The sequence below is a fragment of the Myripristis murdjan genome, chromosome 23, assembly GCF_902150065.1.
Source record: "Myripristis murdjan chromosome 23, fMyrMur1.1, whole genome shotgun sequence".
In the NCBI taxonomy this organism is placed as follows: domain Eukaryota; kingdom Metazoa; phylum Chordata; class Actinopteri; order Holocentriformes; family Holocentridae; genus Myripristis; species Myripristis murdjan.
The window spans coordinates 10,163,781-10,187,022 of NC_044002.1; the positions used below are offsets into that span (position 1 = coordinate 10,163,781).

Consider the following 23,242-nt stretch of genomic DNA (forward strand, 5'->3'; position numbering starts at 1 on the left):
ATCGAAGTGCTGTGCGTGATCGACATACAGCGAGCATCTGTTTTTGTGTGATTCTGCTGACTGATGACACGATGGACACTGAACATCTGCAAAATGCCGAGCATCTTTCATGGGTGTCAAAGGGCCCGACTGATGATGTATGGGTTGATGGAACACCAACTCTGAAAATAAGCTGTCTCTAGTTACGAGAGGCAGAGGCATTTCTGGTGCAGACAGGAGGTCAGCAAAGTCACACGAGCTGACTGTCTCTTATCAGTGGAGTGATGACAACATCCAAACAACTCGTTTAAGTCTGAGGGCGACTTCCTTATCTGCTGTTAACATTGTTGCCTAAGAGTGAATCTTGGAGGGAGTCTTTTTTAAGTACCACAACAAATGTTCTCATGCAGGATTTCATGGCATAAGTTTGTTTGTTTAGTAACAACACACTACAGAAGTCACTTAATTAAATGTTTCAGGGACAGTGTTGAAATTAAGGTTATCAGAATGACACATAACAAGCACCTCTGCGTAGCATTAGCACAGAGGAACTATGACAGCATTTTTTTTGTTTGTTTTTGTAAATGACAGAAAAACAGCATTTTCCAAACAATCCACTATTACAAAAGCTCTACAAAGCTCTGTCTACAAATGCCATTGCTATCACTGTTATTACAAATACATGGATGGAGGCGTATTTCCTTTACTTACACTCATCTATATGTGGTGTGTGTGCGTTCTAACATACCAGTGCATCCAGGTAGACGTTGGTCCACTGAACCTGTTTGGCTTTTTTGTCAGCCTTGACCATCGGCCTGCCCAGCACATCCAAGTACTCCTGCAGACAGGAGGGGAGTGGAGAGTTAGCTCTGTTTTGTCACATGCACAGTTCAGCCACAAGGGGGCAGAAGGAACATTGTTTTATATGTTGAGGTGAGAGAACAGGAGAGACGTACTGTGGGAAAGCAGAGAGAAAGACAGTTACAAGGGAGCGTGTCCCCCGGTAGAGTTATCCAGTGAATGACGATTTACCTGAGTGTTGATTCTGATGGCACCTATAGACGGGATCTCATAGTAATACCCTGAAACACACAGATATGTCTAGCATTAGTTTTCATACTAGAGTCAGAATGAAAACAGAAGATTCATGTGGATGCAACTGTGATGACACCCTACAGAGGGATGTCAGCCTTTGTTTCACTTTATCCTAGATCCTGAAATGACATGTCTAGTCTCTGTCATACAACTGTTTCAAAGAATGATGAAATACAAATAAAGCTTCTTATGGGAAATCTGGAGCATCAGTATCATTGAAAACACTCAAGGTTTTATCACAGAAAACTGACGAAAGTCAATGTAATACACCCATTTTGGACATCTAGATCTACTTTGTGCATCATAGATCTCCGTTGGATTTGGAATTAAATTTTCTGATTTTCTGAAACAGAATGGACACTCGTACAAGTCACATGTGTCTTTGAGCAGCTGGACTGGCTTTCAGAATCACTCAGAGAATGAGTAGGCAGTCAGCACTTTGGGGCAAATGAGCTGATCATGGAGACAGGAGGATGTTGCAGATTATTAATCAGTTTTGTCTGAAATGGGCAGCATGAAATCCTTAAAAACTTGACCAAAAATCAGCATTGATGGCTTTTCTTTGAGGACATGATGTTTTAGCCTTTGCAACAGCTTGATTAATCAATTAGCTCTGTGAGTGGCTGGGAATATTTTCCTTGTCAGGAAGCCTGTTTTTATTGCTGTTTCAACACTGATTGCTCTCATAGAGAACCAAAGTACAAGTGAAAGTACAAAACTGGGGAGTAGAACTGTGCAAATGGAACTGGTGTCAGGAATACTTCGTAGATGTCCCCAGCTCGTATTCAGCAGCCCACAGGATTGGTTGCTGAATGAAAAATGGCAACTCCAGTGTGTTGCCAAACAAGAATTGTGATGGATGGGGTTCATGTTTCATAGAAATGTTAAATATAATGTACCTGAATGGTTTCTTTGGCACAACAAAAGACTTAGCTGAAATTGTTAATGTGGACCCGATGAACTTATGCATTTTTTTACAGGTACACAAGAAACTGATCCTCATGTCTGTAGATTAGCAGACCACTGGTGTAACCTGTGAGCCTACCTTTGTTGGCGCATGCCATCCACTTAATTGGTCCTTTGTCATAGTTGTGTTGACCTACTGAAAATGTAAAGATGCGCACCTGTAGGGATGGCAAAGGGTGAAAAGTTGAACTGGATGAAGATCAAGGATTTCAACTTTACACTATACAAGGTACGCAGAGTGCATATTTGTTTTCGGTCCTACCGTCTTGTCATGGTTGTATTTGTCGAAGATTTCCTGCGCCCTCTCCTCTCCGCCATCGGTGAAGAGCATGATAATCTTGTTACAGTTGGCTCTTGTCACATTCGTCTGGAAGAAGTGGCACAAATGTTTTTTTAACCTTTATTTATCAAGGCAGAAGGAGTTGCAAAAACAAGGGTGAGTTTCACCTATTCAAGCCATGACTACCAAAGTCTTCGGGTGCCCCGGACATCAGTGGTTTCTTGTAGATGAGCGGAGAAATAATATGGAGCTATTCAGATGGAAAACTGCAGTGCCAGATATGGCCAGAAGAGGTCGACAAACATCCACCCTTCATTAGAATCCACTTGGATTGAGTCATTAGTGTCCCATGTTCCATCATAATTTTCATGATTAAAACTAATGGGTCTAAATAACATCAGGCTAAGTAGACGCCACAGGGTTTCATCAAGCCGCTGGGTTGGTCTGTGTGTGTTTGAGAGCCATGTTGGAAGAAGGAATTAAATCCCACAGGGCTTTGGGGGTTAACAGTGGTATTTCAAAAGACGCTGCCACGCCCTTCCCTTATCCATCTCAACATGCTCCTATGTTGTTATGTTTTCCCAAACACAACCACCCAACATGCAAACACAACCCCCCTTTCAAACACACACTGGCACTTTACCAGCTCGAGCTGCTTGAAGGCCAGCTCGAAGCCGCCTCTGTAGTTGGTGATGCCCTTGGCGGTGATGCTGTGCACGGCGTCTTTCAGGATCTTCTTGTTCCTGACGTTGGCCTGCACGAGGTTCTTGAAGCACGCCGCCTGGGTGGCCTTGTTGTTGAACTGGAGGGGAGAGGGAAGGAGGGATGATGGGAAGTGGGGGGAAGGCACTTGCACATATTTGCTGTTAAATATGTGGGCTTTTTTTTTTTCCTTCATCACACTCATGCAGTGTTTCATACATTACATACAGGTTGGGTTGGCAGGTTGTGTTTCTGGAGGGTCCCCGTGTGAAAAGAAATTTTGATTAACCTGGGCCTCAGAGAGAGAGACTAAATTTATTTTGGTCCCAGGTGTCTTGACTGACTTTGACTGTAACTTTTTTCCCCTCCATCCATATACTACACAGTTCAATTTCAGTTTAAATGTCAATCATGCAAAATGATACATGACCCTACTTCTCACTGTTGCTCGACAAATCTGTCCTGTGTAAAATAATATCGGTTTAATCAAATCTATACAAACCGAAAGGAGCTATAGGTAGAGAAGGAAGGATTGACAGGAGAACAGGTAGGGGTGTGAGAAAAGTGGCATAAGGAGGTAAAAAAAAAAAAGTAAAGAGCTTGATTATGTTGGTATTATGCCATACACACAGACATGGTGAAATTACTTTAATACAGCTCTATATGTGAACTGTCTTCAGATTAATATTAGTGAATGGCTAATTTGGAAGAACAGATGGAACTCAATCAATGTACGTATGCACACACACACACACACACACACACACACACACACACACACACACACAAATATAAACACTCTCTCTCTTTCTGACTCTCTCTCTCCCCACAGAGGACTGGGACATGCCTCATTAATACCTAACATCTGTTTTGGCCAAGACTGCACCCTTCCAATCATGATTATGTTCCAACACACACACACACACACACACACACACTCACAATCACACTCACTCACACACACACACACACACACACACACACACTCAGACACCCCCACGGGATGCACAGATACTGCCTCTCCAGCGCTGATACCATTTCCAAAAACACAAATTTGAATTGCAGATTCAGACCACCCATCAAATGCATTTATATGAGTTTTCAAAACAACATGAGCCAACTAAATGAGTTTCAAACAGGCCAAATAGTGGCGAGTAATGTCAAAAAGGGGAAAAGTCTCCAAATGGTGACAAATTAAAAGTTCATATGCACTAACCCATGTTAATATTCAACTTAGCATCAACTTTGTATCAGTTGTGTTTCACAGCTGTGTGAATGGTTACGGTCAGGTTCAGATCACCCTAAGCAGTGTAAACTCAGGAGCAGCAGACTTTTAACTTTGGATCAGTTTTGTTTCAGGTTTTTGTTTGTTAGGGTAAGGCTGATGCTCAATTGACACAAAGTTGATATTAAGATTGAATTTTAAATTTTATGTCTCCTGTGTCCCTGTTTTTATGTATTATGACCCTTGTGTCCCGTTTTTGTATATTTTAATGGTTCTTTAACATCATGCCGGAGGTTGTAAACTAGCCTCTGGCTAACACTGGCGCATTTACAGTAATGTTAATTAATGTGCACTGTCCTCTCTAAATAAATAAATAAATAAATATTAACAGACAGTCCAAATAAAGTGTTACTGAAATTATTATTCTTATTTTTACCCCCAGTCATGGGATTATAGTTATAGAATAGAATAGAACAGAATATCTTAATTGTTGTAAACTGTTGCACAAGCTCAATGGGATTAAGTTTGCAGCTTCCAAATTAGATGCTATAAAAGCAATAAAGATAAAAAGTAAAACAAATTCAAAGGCAATAAAAGAAATAAAAATGTACAAATAGTACAATAAATGAGATAAAATAGCAATAGACTAGTAGTAAATGTATACAGTATAAACAGCATGTGACAGTATGAATAGTGTAAACCAAGTCCGGCAGTATTTAATAAACACATTTTCTGTCTCGTGGTGTCTTAGCCTCTTCAGCTCTGCCACTCCCACAGGCGGGTTCGTCAGGACAAATGCACGCTGCACGCTGCACGCTCGAGGTTTGATCAAACCCACAGAACTTTATTTGAAATTGTGGTGGAGATCCCAAGGCTTCAAAGATATACGTTCTGCTGAATTACAGGGAAAGGTGTACAAAACGATGCACAAAACATCCTTGACATTTGATGTAATGGTAAAGCCATAAAATAATGACATCTTGAGTTTGAATATTTTGCTCATTATAAGTGCGATGTAGATTCAATAAAGTAATCCGCAGATACTGAGTATGTATGTGACATTGTCATACAGTATATAAAAAAAATTCTAACTTTGAGGCAACTTGGGGGAAATTTTAAGGCGAAATCAGTTAAAGGAGTAAAAACTCACTGATGGGGGTGGACAGACATTGCCACCATTGCTAACAGGGACGAGAATTGAATAAACATGTCTGTGGTTCAGTCTTAACAAAGCTTTACGTTAATACCCGCCTCACAAAGTGGGTATTAACGACAGGGCAGCCACTCGCAAACCGCCTCATCCAAGACCAACACACATAGAAATGTGGTGGAGGGACAGCAAATCCTGGATCACTGAGCGATGAAAAAAAGTAACATGGTCTTCTGACTCGTCTTTTAGTCATTTTTCCCTCATCTACAGCACACCGGTTTATATTTGGAGGAAGCAAAAGGTTGCCTTCCACCCGCAATGTCTGCTTCTAACTGTTAAAGCATGCCAGTGAAGGTTTCAGGCCAGTACTGGCAAGGAACTGGTTACCCACACAGACACACACCTACACAAACACACACACACAGACACACACACATACACACACACACACAAATTTACAAGTATGTTATTATAGCATACAAAAAAAATGTATCCAAACAAATCAGGCAGGTATGAGCTGATACAATATTTCAGCTTTAGGAAATACCTTGCATTATAGTCCCACTCAGCTTGCTGTAGTGCACACACACACACACACACACACACACACACACACACACACACACACACACACACACACACACACACACACGCACACACACTTGGAGTTTTATATATCAGTTCAGGTAGTTTGGTCAATAATTAGGTGCTAGGTTGTACAACCTCAGTTACTTTCTCTCATTAACGAAGCAGGAGTGAATATGTGTGGATACCGTATGTGTGTGTGTGTGTGAGTGTGTCTTTGTGTGTGTGTGGGGGAATAAATTCACACACACATTCTCATAGCATAAGGTTTAAATTGCACCGGCTGGCATGCCATCACTTTGCAAACTCAGAAAAATGTATTCTGATGCTACTAATAGCTATTATTAATAAACTATTCTCTCTCTCTCTCTCTCTCTCTCTCTCTCACACACACACTAACTAGGCCTCTTGAGGAGCAGGACGAACTGTGAAAACGAGTTACTGGATAGGTGTGTGCAGATGTGTACATGTGCAAGAGTAAACCTTTTTGTGTGTGTGTGTGTGTGTGTGCGTGTGTGTGTGTGTGTGTGTGTGTGTGTGTGTGTGCGTGCTTGTGTGAGAATCCTCTGAGTTTTGTTATCACAGTACCATATGTACAGGCGTTGAGAAAAAAAAGGAAGGGCTCGTCTGAAGATCCAGATGAACAGGTGCACAGTAATACAAAACTATCAATAGACAAAATAGACTTGCACATTCATGAACGCACAAAGGCACAAAAACTCAAATTGCCTCGAGGAATGAATTATTAAAGAACACAGAACAGAGGCAGCCTCCCCAACTACACCCAGTCACTCCAACACAAACACACTGAGGCTATCTTATTATGAAAAGCTGTAACAGAGTGTTCCCTCGAAGAGCTTCAAAATGCTTCCAGAAACGTCTACCAACCTGGCCGCGTGCCACCAATATACTTATGACTCCGCTACCTAATTTCATTAACTTCAAAAGCACTTTCACTTAGCTGCTCTGAGGGCTCTAAACAAAAGCAGAAAAAAAAGTTGCTTATTTAAGAAATGGAAAGAAAATGCAACCCATGGTTCATGTGGAAAGCAAGCTGGGGAAGTCATACTTGTTTACTCCCATTAGGAGAGAGCAGGAGGGAGTGGGAGGAGGAGGAAGGGAGGGGAGAGGAGGAAGATTTCAGAATACAAGCAAATTAGCAAGCAAGCACACCATGCATTCTCTACTATGCATGCATGTAATAAACCAACCACCTCTGGCTATTCTTTTTTTTTCTTTCTTTTGACCAGTAGGCTATTTGATATGCAATATTTTTTAAAATAGGCATTGATGTGATAAGAGGTGAGGATTTCGCTCACAGACAGACAGACAGAGTGATGCAGTGATTATGTGTTTTTGTGGGTCAATATGAAAGCTGATTCCATCAAGGAATCCCTTGTCAGATTCCCAATGGACTTTTTCAATTAGGGTGTTCAAAAATTTAAGATTTTTTTCTGTCACTAACAAAGGCTTGTGACACTCATTGATATATATATAGATATATTTTTAAATTTAGACCCACACCCGCAAGTCATTTACACAGAAGCTGCTATTAACAAACTACAAGCACACTGGTTGCATTCTGCAACGTTACATCACCATCAGCCTGCTCTGCAAGGCGACTATAGATAGATAGATAGATAGATACTTTATGTCTAGCCACTCCTCCCACTAGATAGCTAGCCAAAAACGTCCAATTCTAAAAATTCATAAATGAAAAAGTTTGATATGAGCATAACAAAGATACAAGATGCAGCTACAGAGCAGAGCACAAGGAGAAGAACAAGAATATACTGATGTGCAATTACAGCCATTGTAGTTTCAGTATAGCAACTTGCGATTAACTCTTTTTAAAAAAAAAAAAAAAAAAGAAAAAAAAAAGAAAAAGAAGAAAGAAGAAAGAAAGAAAGAAAAAGTCCAAATTCTTATTGTGGACAAAAATGTCAAAATTTCTCAAGGTTATGTTAACCATGGAGCTTATTTTTTGGACAAACTGAAGACCCTGTGGGGAAAAAAGCATTGGAAATCTGAAATCTGCCTGTAGGGAAACCATGACTCAAACTGCGAACTCACTTCCAGGTTTTCAAATGTAACATTCTATTTCATGAGGCTATGCAAGTGTTTTCTCGTTCCAAAACGCACTTGGTAATTGTCAGTGGATCCCATTCAGGGACTCATGTCCACATTCAAGTCTGTGTTGCTATAAATAGCCTGTAACACTATAGTGTGAGAGTGTTAAAGAGGATGCTGATGTGTGCAAGGTCCATTATAAGATGAAACAGATAAGATCGAGTGTAAGAGGTGGTTAGGAAAGAAGAACAGAAATAATTAAAAAACAAAAAACAAGTTATGGACTCTTTCATCTCCTGATGGATTAGGAAGCCGACTTGAGCGCCACGCAGGGTGGAGCAGGTCTGACTGAAGGCTTCATATGTCAAAAAACAGGGAAATGTATTTCTCGGCGACCAAATCAAGGGAATTAATTCTTCTAAAAATTTGTGCTACATCTGTTTGGGCGGTTGGGTGTGTCTTTTCTGTGGTGTGCTGCACATTCACCTGTCTGCCTTCCTTCTGTTTTCAGTGATTGGCCACTTGACACCTCGCTGTTAACATCTATGGGAGCCTGTTCATTCATCTGTACAGAGGTGGGGCCATTTCATTCTTTCATTCTTGAATTAAACCAGTTTCCTAGACAAACGTCATTGACACACATCTTGACAACTCCTCACAAATTCTCCCCACAGAGGAAAAAAAAAACAAAAAAAAAACCATGACCATTCAAATCGGTGTTATTTTTCTTGCCAATGAAGATTTTGCTAGGATGCATAAATCTGCTTTTAACTGATCGGGCTCGGGGGCTTTAAATGACGATGGATGAACATTTCCTCGCTCTGCCTGTCAGTGAACTCCTGGAAGCCGGAGATTCCCGCAGAATTTAAATTGGGCCAGAGATTTTCCATTTCATTCCGTCGGTCACAAATACAGTACAAATCCATTTGTCATTTTTACACTGTGGCATCCATGGGTTTGCTCACAGTGCGTCATGTGCTCGGGCTGTTAGGCGCACATACTTAGATTCAGCTCTGACATGCTTGTCTTTTTAAAGATGTTACCCTCCCCTACTTTGAACGATTCAAATCTATCTGTGCTAGAATGAGCACACGAGCACACATGCTTGCATGCACATATGCAGGCGATAAACATCCATCCCTGTGCGGTACATTAAGTCCCTCAAAAGGTCACAGCCATGTTTAAACCAGTGAGTCAAACCACAAGGGTACGGCCACTCAAATAGATAAATCAAGCTGCAGAGCTGGCCACAGTGACATGCAGCAGTGTGCTCTCCTCAGCATTCACACCGAGCAGAGACAACGTCCACCACAGGGTTTGCAAAAACAATGTTTGGCAATTTGAAGTGAGAGAATGTTAAATATTTCTACAGTGTACGTTGTGCGAATACTCACATAGACGACGTTCACGTAATCGTCGTCGGAGAGGGTCTCCAGCATCTCGCCGACAGATGTTCGGATGAGTTTGAGGGTTAGACCGGAGACGCTGCCACTCCTACAATGCAGTTTGGAAATAAAGACGGTCTGCGTTGAACAAAGTAAATCAAAACAGAAGAAGCAATAAGAGAAACTGCCCATCTGGTCTGCATAAGTTGGCGATAACCTGCATTAGTGCACCCTCCTCCCGCGGTTGTACCTCATGCAGAGACGACATAAGGATTGCTATGGCACTTTGCCTCTGCTTCTGCTCCACGCAGCAGCAGGGTGTCTGCGAGTTTCAGCAAATTAAATGTAGGTGTTTAGGAGCCCATTTAATGCCAGTTAAAATGAAATAGGAGACCTATTAGATCTATGAACATACGGGATAGGTATGAGAGAAAAGCTCAGCGGAGAAACCACATTTTTAACACGGCAAAAGTGAAGTTAAGAATATGAAACCAAAAACTGAAATTAAGACTTAATGCATGATTTTTAATGGCTTCAAAACTGGTGAGGACATTTTTTTTTTTTTTATCAATTCTAGTTCAGAGAAATCAGATTCCCGTCTTCATCTTGATGATTGAGATGCCCAACATTTTAACTGCACTCAACTGGAAGAGTTAACAAATAATGCACTGCAAATTGTGAGGCTCATACATCAGTGAAAACAAACTTTGGATTTGCTAACTCAAATTCCTCCCTAAACTAGCTGGAAAATGATAGATTGTTGACTATTATTTGTGACAGCATCGCATGAGACAAGATTTTACATCAACCGCGAGCAACATAATAAAACTATTAATGGACTATAAACACAGTTACCAGACCATGTGGCTGCAAGTTTTTTCGACTAACAAGCAGGCAAAATATATAAACATCACACTAACAAAACTCTAGCATCATTATTTTACATTAACGACACGAGTGCCATCACCACATCTCAGCTAATGACTCCCACACAAACAGTGGAGGAGCCACTAAATCTCAGCATTCTTATAAAGACCAGACTACTATAATGATATCCTATATTTCAGTTCCTTTGCTAAAACTGGATATGGATGGGTCTATAAATATTCCCCTTAATTGGCTCCTGCAGGTAAAGGGAGAGAAATGGGCAGAAAAGCGGAAAAAAAAAAAAAGAGCGGTTCCTTTAATGTTCTTTTACACCGAGGTATGATGGTGGCAGCTTTTGATGTCTAAAAAGCCTCGTCAATCCTCTGCGTGCCAATTATCAGCGCTGTGTTAAGAGCTCCAAGTGGGCGAAATTTATTTTTTCATTCATCATATTGCGTTGTCGTTTAGCCCTGGTGCCATGCCACGAGTCCCATTCCAGAGGGCTATTTATCACGCTGCTCCTTCAAGCTCGTCGAGGACATCAAATTCAGACAAATAATTTTCACTCTGTGACAAAACGGGAAAAGATACACTCAACTCTTCTCACACAGGATCAGATGCTCCTGCATGCAGCTGGGATTTGATGCTATACACCCAGATACTGTATGTACAGCTGTGGTGAATAAACAGGTGGGTAACCTCTAAACCTCCAGCTGGTGATCACCATAAGGCAAACAACCACCAAAACAAAACAAAAATCAATTCTCTTTTCAGAATGGCATAACTGCTGCATTAATCGTAACTGCAGTACAGTCAGTTTACATAAGGAGCATTTAGACTCAGCTGATGAAAAATGTGGAATTGGCATGTAATTGGCTCACACGGTTCTCACTGTCAGGCTGACTCACTGGTAATTATGTGCTTATTGCACATGTTTTTACCAGTTGTGTCTAAAAGGTCCTCATTTTTCATTTTTCACAATTTCAAAAATTATAGCTCTAAATTTGTTTCTTTCCCCTATAAAGAGCCTATATTCAAATATTTTTATACTACCGATTATGATGCATATGATGAATGTAAGCCTGGGTTCTTGGCATTAGCAGGTGTTTCAGCTCAATATCTGGCTCAGTCTTGGTAAACAGACTAAAGTCACTTCTCTGAGGTTTGGCATATTTGATTGGCATCAAATACAGTACAAAGGGTCAAAAATAAGTATGGGTGATACTGTGATATCACAAAAAATCAATGTGTTTGTTAAAATGATCAGTAGTTTCATAATCCGACCCCGAGGCTGAACTACTGCTTGTAATGGATATTGCACACAGAACCTTGAAAACCACTAATTTGCCTCCATACATCTTCCATCTTTACGAAAATGAAATTTCAGGCCATGAATCACAGGAAGAAATCATTAGGCTGTAAATGATGAAGCTCCCCCAAAATGCTGGATGCGATTTGTTTGTCACCCGAGTGCTGAGGCAGCCTCGAGCACAGCGCACTGCAGTGCACAGCGGGTTGAGGCTAGTCAGAGAGTTAGCATCAGGCCCCCCCGGCGTGTTAAAGAAAATGGAATCTGACTGTAAAAGATGAATCATAAGGTCGTCACTCACGCATCCACCAGGATCAGCATGTCCTTGGGTGACGCCGCCCCCTGAATGTACCTGGTGAGTAATAGTAGACACACACACACACACACACACACACAGAAAGAAAGGAGAAAAAGCAAAGGTAATATCACACTGTGGAAATTTTGCTCTCTAGATTTCAGGGTACCAAGTTATTAGCGGTGAGGTTGTGCATTGTGCTGCAGCAGCATTTCTCCTCCTGCTGTCTTCTAGCAGGTAAACAATTTCTTTCTATCATTTGCATTTTAAATCAATCAGGCTTTTGTCTTCTTTAATTACATCTCTCCTTCCATTTCCTCAATAAATAAACTGTGTTTTTCTATAGAGTACCAGCCTTAGGTGGCCGACGGGGCTTTTGAGGATAATGAAATTTAATAACACGGTTAAAAGAATATTGGTGGCTTCCAGCCAGATGTTAATAGTTTTCTAGGAGACTAATGAAGCTTTTGTATTGGTGCCCTTTGATCTGCAGTGGCTTTTAATCAGGAAAGTGCCCTGATGGGTTTGTTTGCGTGGATTTGGTTTGGCTTGTTGAGATCTGAATTATCTGAATTTCCTCTTATGAGTTTTGCATGCATGTGTATGCAAATAAATTTTTATAATGGCAATTACACTGGTTGGCCGGGTGAGCTGTGTGTGTGCGTGTGTGTGTGTGTGTGTGTGTGTGTGTGTGTGTGTGTGTGTGTGTGTGTTAGTGTGTGTGTGATTGTGTGTCCCTGACAAACACTTAAGAGTAATGAATGTAAAAGAGATGACAGAAGGCATAGAAGGACACATAAACAACATCCCGTTGCATGTGCACTCACCACGGTCGTCTGCGCACGTCATAAAGGTCAATCTTATTGGCTGGTTTGCTTGAGTCAGTCCAAGGGGATGCTGGGATTGAAAACAAAGAAAAAAAAAGATTTTAGGGGAAAAGAAACATATTTTATATATTTGTATTTATTTTGGGCAATTATGATACCATGATATACATCACTGACAGGAAATGCTTTCTTTAAAGCTGAGAGGACAGTCCAAAAGTCTTGCAAGTGAAGAAAGTGCAGGATTTTGAAACTGCAGCAACATTCACATTCATCTTTTTCAAAATGTGATTCATTACCGTCTATGTCCTTTCCTCAGTGTGTGTCTGCAAACCAAAAGTCACAAGCCAGCAGTGGCACAGCGTTTGCAAAAGTCTGCTTGCTTGTGTGTGTTTGTGTGTATGGAAAGAGTTCAATGACACTGTATGCAACATGATGGAGTGGACCCAGTGCTGACCACAAGAAGATCAGTAGGCTGAGGGAGAGCTGCTATTGGCTGCCGGGCTCCTTACCTGGGTAGTAGCGAGCCAATCCGGTGGCAGAGCCAAAGACCTGCCACAGGAGTGAGGGGTCTTCCTCTTTGTTTTTTCGGAAAACATCCTCCAAGGCTTCTGTCCAATTTAGCTCATTCAGAATGATGGTGGCTGGAACACACACACACGCGCAAACACACGCACGCACGCGCGCACGCACACACACACAAAGAGAGGAGAACGGCAGGATTATATGAGTCATATTTGTACAGAAGCACAGAGGCACAAAATCATAAAAATCACAGGGGCACAAAATGTCAAGGCTTTTCAGCAACCATTTAGTCTGAAAAGTTTAAATCACTTTTGGTGACATTTCTGAAAAATGAGACTCTGAAATTGGAAGCACACACACATACACACACACAACGTGCACTGAAATCTACGCTAATTTAACAGCGGCAAAGTTAGAAAAACAATGAGACAGAGAAAGAGAGATTGCAATGCAGAGACAACAAAGCGAGATTCAATTTGATATTTCTGGAGTGCAACATAAAATCTGTCTTCCAGGTACTCAGGAGACAGACATACAGTAAACGTTTTGTTTACCTGTTGGCCTGCTGCTGCTGTTATTGGCTTAATGCTCCACCAATTTAGTTTGATCCAAACGGCAGCACTCTGCCTGGGAGAGTGGACTGCACGTCAAACTGTCAAACTGATGCTGTGCATGACTCATACTTGCACGTGTGTGTGTGTGTGTGTGTGCGCGCGCGTGCGTGTGTGTGTGCGTGTGCAAACACAGAGGACATCTAGACTATCTGAGGCTTGTTGACGCAGTGCCATGCATGACAGATGACAGGAAGCTCCATAGTAAAAAGCACCAGTGTGTTATGACTTGTTAGTGTGGCACACCTGCGCTGTGATGTGTTAATTCAGTGAGAGAATTGTACATCCAAGGCACAGTGGGAAACAGTGTGTGTGTGTGAGAGAGAGGAAGGACGACACACAGAGGGAGAGCGAGAGGGAGACCAAATCAAAGAACCTGTTTTTGGTTTGGCAGAGTGATTACAGCTCTCTTATACTCTCAGTGATTGCAATTTTAGTGAAAGACTTGAAACTATTGTTACAGTAGAGGACAGTATAGTGTGCTGGGGGAGTGAACTGGCCCAACTACACACACACAGACACACACACACACACACGACTGGCTACTTTCCCTGTTTCCACTGGTAATGAACATAATGGGCAAAGGGAGACTGTTTACACCGAAAATTACTATGCAGAAGATGAATACATTTGGACACCCTGATAGTTCCAAAAATAAACCTGGATACCTCAGTGTATTATTTTTTTTTCAAATGTATGGCTATGAAGGCCAAAAACAATAATAAAAAAAACAACAACAAATTCTTATGATTCTCCTGTTTCTCAGTTTTCCAGCATGACACCTAAACAATTTAATTCTCAAACACAAATCAACATATATTTTCATATTAGGGTGTGACTTGGGGCTCTGGTACCTTTAACAAGGTGGAAAACCGCTGGTGTATGTTCGACTTAATGTGTTGTTGACTGAGTTCTTGGCCAACTTAATAAGTTTACCAGGAATCTCTCCAACGCTTGCTCTACTTCTTAAATCAAGAGACTTAGTGCTTGTCAGCCATGTACATACAGACCACATTTTTGTTTTCCTGTCTGACCCATCTGCCTTTGATTTCGCTGCTCTCCTTCACATTCCCCCAGCTCCTTACTCTGTCCTTCGCCTTCTGCAAAGCCCTGTTTCAATGCCTTGTCAACTAAAGGGAGAGCTTGGGCCAGACCTTAAATGGCTCCCTGTGGTATTGTGGAGCAAAGCATGTCCCTGTGATAAGTGGCAGCAATCTGTCCAGGCCTGATCTCTCCGCTCCCTGAGGACAGGCCTGAATGGATTAGTCCTGCTGGTTTCCATGACACCAGCAACACGTCTGGGGCTTACAGGACCTTACACGGGAACTGTTGTTAGTTTTTTAGCCACCCTGGTCATACTGAATGCCACACTAACGAGCGAACGGCAGATTTTCCCATAGCTGCCACCCAAGGACATCAAAATAGCTCTCAACCAATTAGGTGGTGTGTGTGTGAGGGAGAAACTATAAATGTGTATATAGATATTGTATATGAGAGGGGGGATGTGAGGGAGAGATTAAGGGAATGACTGTGGGAAAGTAGAAATAAGTGTAAAGTATGCTTCCTTTTCCACTCTGTGTGTGTGTGTGTGTGTGTGTGTGTGTGTGTGTGTATGCATGTGTGTTTCCATGTGAGTGTTTTCTCTGACAACTACTGTGTAAAATTGACGAGTCCATTATAGCCTCCCAGAGGAATGAGATGCAGACACACACCCGGCCCCAGTACATCACACAAACAACACACAATAGATCAAGCCACTTCACTCAGCATGCACACACACACACACACACACACACACACTGATAAACACATGTCTCCTAATGGGCAGGTCAGGCGCCATTGATCGGGTCTTAACAACAATATCAGGGGTGTGGCAGGGCAGTGGCCTCTAATCAAAGCCAACCGCTGGAACAAATCACAGCCTCAGTGTAAACAGATCCATCTCCGTGGCAATGTGTCTGCCGTCGTGGCGATGGCTGGAGGTCACCGTGATGAGAGGGAGAAAAGAAAAGTCTCACTGTGGCAGCACAAGCTCTGGCCAGCCCTATTCATTAGGCACATGCCATTCCCTGGGGGCACTGTGTATTGTATTATGCATTGTATGTATGAGTGTATGTGCTACTGTTGTGAGTTTGAGCCCAAATGTATGTGGTGTGTGTGTGTGTGTGTGTGTGTGTGTGTGTTCATTTGTTTTTTTGGTATGTAAGAGAGTGCTTCACCAGTCATGACCAGCAGGGTTTATCAATAAAACCAGGTTCATGTAAAACCAATACAACAATGTCAACAGTATCCTATAGAAAATTGGCATCTCCAATTTGTAAGGGATTTGAAAGGGCCTTATATATTTTTTTTAAAGTTTTTGAATGCTATAGATTATATTAAAAAAGGCAAACAATGTACCAGATGAATAGGAGGGGGAGGAGGAGAAGGAGGAGGAGGAAGATGGTGAATAATATCCATATAACTTGCATTTTTCAATCCTAAAATGCATAAATCCTGGGAAAAGTGACCGGTCCTATCAATAAATCAACAGTGACTGACAATATAAGCTTCTGCCGTTCAATATTTACATCTTTCTGTGGATGATGTCATTGGTCCAGCCTCTTGACATCCCGCTAGTAAATACGACTTTACGAGCTGACCAGGCCTGCCAAATTGCAGCAATCAACGGTGAATGGAGAGATGAAGGGGATGAGATGAAGAATAAGTGAGGAGGAGAAAGTCTTCAGGGGTGAGGAGAAATCTACAAGAGGTGAAAAGCCACAGACGCTTGTTTTTTTTTTTTCTCACACAGATTTGCTCATTTGTATTTGCTTGTTAACCATATGAACTTTTTGAGTGCAAAGATTCATTTGACTGGCAGTGCAGGTTTCCTCTGAGGAGGTAGTTTGAGTGAGGAGGCCCAGAGGACTGGCTTGGACACAGTTAGGCTGTATTTGCATATCCCTACCTGAATAAATCAACTTCTGGCCACTGTGATTGGTCAACGATTAGAACAGTCTGGAGCGAGGACCGAGAGGAAAAAAATGAGCGAAGAAGCAGAAACAACGCCGTGCCGGCCCCAGATCACACAATCACAATTCAAATATCACAAGGCTAACAAGCAAAGAGGAAACAGACCAAAAATGAATAATTCATGGCACGTTAGGACATAGGAAGTTATGGAAAAAAAGGAGCTACTAAAAATACCCTATGAGGCAAGTAGATATGTTCAAAAACGAATCAAACAGCCGACTCTGGCAATGACAGATGAGAGGGACGGCAGCAGGAGGAGGTGAGGAAGAGGAGTGAAAGCTGCACTACGCCATGCCAAGCGATGCTCCGTAGTGTTCCTGAACCCGCCTATGCATTTGAAAGTAATTACAGGGTGGGGGGGCCAAAGTGGTGAGAACTTGCAATCATCATATCAGGAAGGGCCATCAACTCAATGATACTTCACCAGTTGCTACTACTCATCACACGCAGACGTGTGTGTGTGTGTGTGTGTGTGTGTGTGTGTGTGTGTGTGTGCAAACACATGGAATACTAACATAAAAGGAAACAGAGCCAATGACAAAGAGGAGGGAGAGAAAAGGGGAAGAAAGAGACAAGTGCTCCATTACACCTTGAAACTAATGATGAACATACAAGTGTGTGTGCCTGCAGGGAATGCAAGTTGACAAATAGGTGATCACTCGGTGATGCCACTTGAGTAAAAAGATGAGTGTAAATAGCGCACGAGTTTAATGAGTGTGTGTGAAAATCACCCAGAGGGTAATGAGGAGCTGGAGACACATCACACACTCCTACTGTAGTGGCTGTGGCTAGGCAGAAGAGATAAAGACATATGGATATGTACATACACACAAATTCACATGTACCCACCCACACACACACACACACACACACACACACACACACGCACACACACACACACATACTTGACTGCCCTCTTCATCACTGTATGAAGAAGGTGTTGAGGTGATGAAGTGGAGAAAAGCCTTTTCAATAATGTCGAGCGCCTTGACCCTGGAGGAAGTTGAGTGTTGTCTCTTAGCCAGCAGAAGCAATTACTGAAATATCACACACACACACACACACACACACGCGCGCGCACACACACAAACACAGACGCACACATTTGCTAATGATGTTTGCGACTTGTTTGTACTTGAATCATAATCAAGCCTTTTAAAGCCCCTCTTGGCCACTGAGATTGCCAACTTAACACCTGTTGGCATGGATTAAAATAATCCCAGGAGAGAATTACACAATTCAGTTTGGGCCATCCCATAAATCTCTTTAATGACGCTAATCATACAGCCATTATGACTCCTTTGTTTTCTCAGATGTGAGGTTGTATGGATAAGTACGACAGGGATTACCATAAAGAATCAGTCATTTGCGTCAAGCTCTAAAGGAACAGTTCATCCAAAACACAAACAAAAGAGATTTTCCAACTCCTAGTGCAAACTATCCATCCAGATACTTTCTATGAGATTTGGTAAGGTTTCAAATTTTCCTCAGTTTCCCCTGTCTCCTTTCACTCCAGTACAACGGGGCTGGATGGGTAATGGTCTGTTGAGGTGAAACTGTTAAAAATTTCTATGTGAGAAGCTCAAGCAGTGACACGGATACCCAGCATAATCCACAGCCCCTGGTGGAGTTTTGTTGGGAACTATTTCCTGCAGAGGAAAACAAACTGCATCTATCCACCCCCAACAAGTACGAATCAGAGACAAATGGAAACACTGCCAGATCTCCCAGAAGCTATCTGGATGGATGGAGTGAACAAGAGGAAAAAAGTGGGAAAATATGTTTGTTTTTGTATTTTGGGCCCACTTTAAAAAGGAGCAAGTTGCTGGCATGGAGGGGAATCCGAAAGCGAATCCCAATCAGCTGATTAGTACATTCTGGGACAGCATCCAACTCATCACAGGGGTGCAGGTTACAGACGTCGCAGCCAGGAGGAGAAAGTGATGCAAAGAAGAGAGGATGTGGGGAGGAGACAGAGCAATTTGTAACTCGCAGCCCAGCAGCCAGCACCAGAAACAAACGAGGACACATATTGAGGGCACAAAAATATATATACTATATATATCAATTTGTACAGTATGAGCTTTGCCACTGGGGCTGTGACTTGGACACACAACCACAACACACGCAGATATAAACACACACTCGCAGACACACTGTCACAGTATCTCAGCGCATCAGAGTGTGTGTGTGTCTTGGGCTGACAGGTGCCACACAGCGTTGATACAAACAGGCATCAGACAAGCCTCGGATCTCCCGCCGAGGCCCCGACACTCCTTCTCGTCTCCTCTCATCGCATCCACGCCAATCCGCCTAATGAGCGAGAAGACGCGCGCACGCAGCCATGAGATCCATGTACAGTACAGCGGCTGACACAAGCACTCAGGCAGCCTCTCGTGCTTCATGTCCCTCTTTGTGTTTCTGATTTTCTCAAATATGTTATCACAGAAAGACATAAACTCTGACTCATCTCCAACACACACACACACACACACACACACACACACACCCATATACATGAGAATGAATCCCGGTCCGACCACCCACCCTGCACATTGAATCAGCAGGGAGAAGAGAATGGATTCCAATGCACAGGACTCGTGCGGGGGAGTGAGACAGTTAGCGCAGTAGTCTCCAAACCCTGCTATTAATACACTTAATTAACTAGAGAGAGTGATGGAGGGTGGGATGAAGGGGGCGGAGCATTAGAGGGAGGGGAAGATGGAGCGGAGAAAGGACACAGGAGAGGTGGCGCTGAGAAGTGAGGGAAGACGAAGGATGGAGTAGGCGGACAAAAGGTGAGAGAGAGAGACGGAGGCAAAGGGAGAAACAATGAAAAGGTGGGTGTGGTGGAGAGAAAGTGAGTTAGGACTGAAGAAGAGCGGGAGGATGACACGCCTCTCTTCCTCCTCCTCCTCCTCCTCCTCCTACTCCTCCTCCTCAAGCAGCAATAAAAGCAACAAGGACGCCAGCCTGGTCTAGACAATGTCCCCTAATCAAGTTACCAGCCCTCCCTCGACACAACAAGATAGAACACTAGGGTGTGTCCAAGTGTGTGCGCGGGCGCGTGTGTGTGTAAAAAGACAGAGAGAAGACACACACGCACGCACACACGTTCACATACACATCTCCATGGCAACGCTGACAGCCCCGGCCAGCCAGAGCGGCATCGATGTGGCAGCCCATCCTCGGAGAGAAAAGGAGAGAGAAAGAGAGAGAGAGAGAGAGAGAGAGAGAGAGAGAGAGAGAGAGAGAGAGAGAGAGAGAGAGAGAGAGAGAGTGGGATGAGTAACGCAGACGGTCACTGCCATAAACAACTGGACAAAGAGAGGGAAAGACAGATGAGCTGCAGGGACATCACCTCATCCCCCGATTAGCCGCTCTTAGCAAAAGAGTAAGAGAGCGGGGAGTGAGAGTGAAACAGAGAGAGAGAAAGGGAATGGTAGAGTTAAAAGGACAGATGTAGAATGATAGAGAGTGAGAGAGAGAGAGAGAGAGAGAGAGAGAGAGAGAGAGAGAGAGAGAGAGAGAGAGGGAGGAAGGGGGCGTGGGGCTAATGAATCACACCAGGAACAACCCCTCCCTCTCCCTCTCCCACACCCCACCCACCCTCCTCCCTTCCATTATAAGTCCTGCTGCTTGTAAAAATAACTTGAGTACATTCGGCCATTTGGCAATGACAAAAATGTCCGTGCAGTCCGAGGGCCGTCACTCTGCACATTTATAGTCAAACTTATCTACAGTGGCTTGCTCTTATAAGGGCACAAAAGGGGACACGACTAAGTCCACCGCATTTAGCGAACCCGATGCAACGATCATTAGTGAAACTGATACTGAGGGCACAATCGATGCTACACACAGCCTATGAGCTCAGATTGTATACCCGGCTAAATTGAAATTCTTGGAGCTTAGTTGTTGTTATTATAATATGCTGTAATGCCAGCAAAACTTCTGCTCAAGTATTTGCAGATGCAAATTACTGCATTATATAATTGTGTATTAATTTATAAGTGTCAAGTTGGGCAGTCTGTGAAGCCAATGATCCAATGCTAATATGCAGCCGGCACTTTCTTTAACCCCTGGGCTGTCAGTGCCAATGATCACGCCCTTCTGATTTTAACATGAATTTATCGAGATTCAATTAGGGTCACTGCAGTGAGGTCACATGTCAATTGAAAGCCGCTTCATATTCACATAAATATTCATCTTTAGCTTTCCTTCCTGTTCATTTTTACTTTCTCAAGCTTTTCAGCCTCTACTTCTTCCTTGTCCTCCTTGCTTCCAAACCGAGTCAGTGTGTGTGTGTGTGTGTGTGTGTGTGTGTTTGCAAGGAACGACATCGCCTGTATGTTACTGAAGTGTGTATATCGGTGCACGTGTGGTGTACGGCGTGTGCGTGTGTGTTGTGTCCTTGTGCAAGTGTCTGTATGCGTGTTCTTGTGCATACCCAGTCCTCATCAGTGTCCTAGAAGAAGAGGCTCAGGGCCCTGAGGTTGTGTTTGTGTGTGTGTGCGGGTTAATATGCATGTGTGCCACACTCCTTTGTTTCTGTGTGCACTCACTCAGCCATACACTAGTCCATTTAGCTCTGCCAGGGAAGAATTATGGTGGTTTAAAAGTATTTCTATTATCAATTCACCGCCAAAAGAACAGACAAATGCATGGAAACATGAGGCAACACACACTATTAAAAAGCGCGCACACACACACACACACACACACACACACACACACACACACACTCAATGAGAGCCTTCATTACTCACGCAACACTGACGGGCATAAAACACAGCCTAGACTGTCACATGCTCAAGCACACAAGCACATGCATTTAGCACAGCCACTTATCACTCTTCTCAATCACAGGTCATGACAAAAATACACAGCTTGCATCACCTGTTTTCACACAAGGGCCGCCAAGGGCTCATGTAATGCTGAGAGGTAACAGGCTGCGTACGCTCCAATAATGTTGCTGCTGAACCCTCTCAGAGTTATTTTTGAGGGAAAAAAATACTGGGTCCCATCTTCCGGTGAGGCAAAATTGTTGGACAGTTTTCTCACGTAGAAAACAGAGCTGAGATGTGTGGTATGGATTGCCTAAAAGCCATTTTTGCCCCTGAGAATCGTTTCTAGATCAGAGGGTCAGAGGTTTAGAGGTTTACGAAAATAGACCTGGAACTGTGTCCCCATGTCCTGACCATCTATTTATCTAACTAGCACAAAAGATACGCTGGCTCCACTCCTCTACCAATGCTACACCACAAAATACATTCAGCACTCTATTTGCCATTCAGACAGCTATCAGTGGTGTGCCATGTCAAAGAGCAGACTGACTCCGCAGTACAAATGCTAAAACCATTAGACTGAGACGAACCCAAACCCGTCTAATCACAGACGGCAAAAGTACACACATTCTTTACTCAAGTAGAAGTATAGATAAACAAAGAAAAACATAAAAGTAGAAGTGCTGCTTCCACTTCTTTACTCAAGTAAAAGCAAAAAGCACAGGCTGTGGGTTGTACTCAAAGTGTAAAAGTCAAAAGTAGCCCTCTGAAGGACATTTCTACAGCCCTTTATTCGACAACTGCATGCTGGGATCTGTTCCGTGGGACGTGCTGGCTGCTTCACTTTAATCCATGCGGCTACTAGTTCTCCCTGTCACGGACATCACATTCACTGGACGCCATTTCTCTGTGGTCGAGTCTCCCTTCTGTCTGCTTTGTCTGCTGCATCTGTCGTGCATGATATATATGAATGGATACACCAAGGGATTGTCTTTTCTATGTGTTATTGCCCCATCCATTTGGGTTGAAATTGGTCTTGATGTTGGGAAGGTGTGCAATGCAAAATAAAAAGAATTGATAATGAGCCACTTACACCATTAGATGTCAGGCACAGAGAGTTAAATCCGGGGTTTGGTTATTTTTTGGAACTACAATAATATGCATTTCATATGCTGTGAGTTGTGGCTAGCAGGGACAATCTGTCCAAATAGTTTTTGCTGTTGGGCCAGATTGATTCAAAGTCCAGTTACAAAAAACTGGACACAATCTGGCGTCAGACTTGGCCCCAGATGACTCAAACTTGTCTGACTGACTCTAAGGCTTGCCAGATTTGCTAATAGCATTCATTAATTTACCAGATTTCAAGGCATCCGCCAGTTCTACTTTTTGCACAATTAGATCCATTCATATGAGGCTACGAGATGAGAAGCAGCACCTGACCCTCTGTAGGTCAGCTTATTGTGAGCATGGTACGCATAATTATACCACACAGCAAAAACACAAATGGGGTGGGGTGGCGAGTTTAAAAAACAAACAAAACAAAACAGAGAACAAGGAATAAGAGAGAAAATGACG

General features: G+C 42.8%; 1 protein-coding gene across 3 annotated transcripts in view; it reads right to left on the bottom strand.

Annotated features, from left to right (window-relative positions):
- The window catches only part of cacna2d1a (calcium channel, voltage-dependent, alpha 2/delta subunit 1a), a 98,039-nt gene that overhangs the window by 26,098 nt on the left and 48,699 nt on the right, over nucleotides 1–23,242 (bottom strand). For all 3 annotated transcript variants that reach the window (XM_030045746.1, XM_030045745.1, XM_030045747.1), the window contains exons 7-15: nucleotides 13,245–13,376; nucleotides 12,736–12,805; nucleotides 11,915–11,965; nucleotides 9,447–9,546; nucleotides 2,964–3,122; nucleotides 2,303–2,407; nucleotides 2,120–2,198; nucleotides 1,012–1,061; nucleotides 728–817 (exon numbers count right to left, since the gene is read on the bottom strand). In XM_030045746.1, coding sequence (XP_029901606.1) covers nucleotides 728–817; nucleotides 1,012–1,061; nucleotides 2,120–2,198; nucleotides 2,303–2,407; nucleotides 2,964–3,122; nucleotides 9,447–9,546; nucleotides 11,915–11,965; nucleotides 12,736–12,805; nucleotides 13,245–13,376 — 836 coding nt within the window. The remainder of the gene's footprint in view (nucleotides 1–727; nucleotides 818–1,011; nucleotides 1,062–2,119; nucleotides 2,199–2,302; nucleotides 2,408–2,963; nucleotides 3,123–9,446; nucleotides 9,547–11,914; nucleotides 11,966–12,735; nucleotides 12,806–13,244; nucleotides 13,377–23,242) is intronic.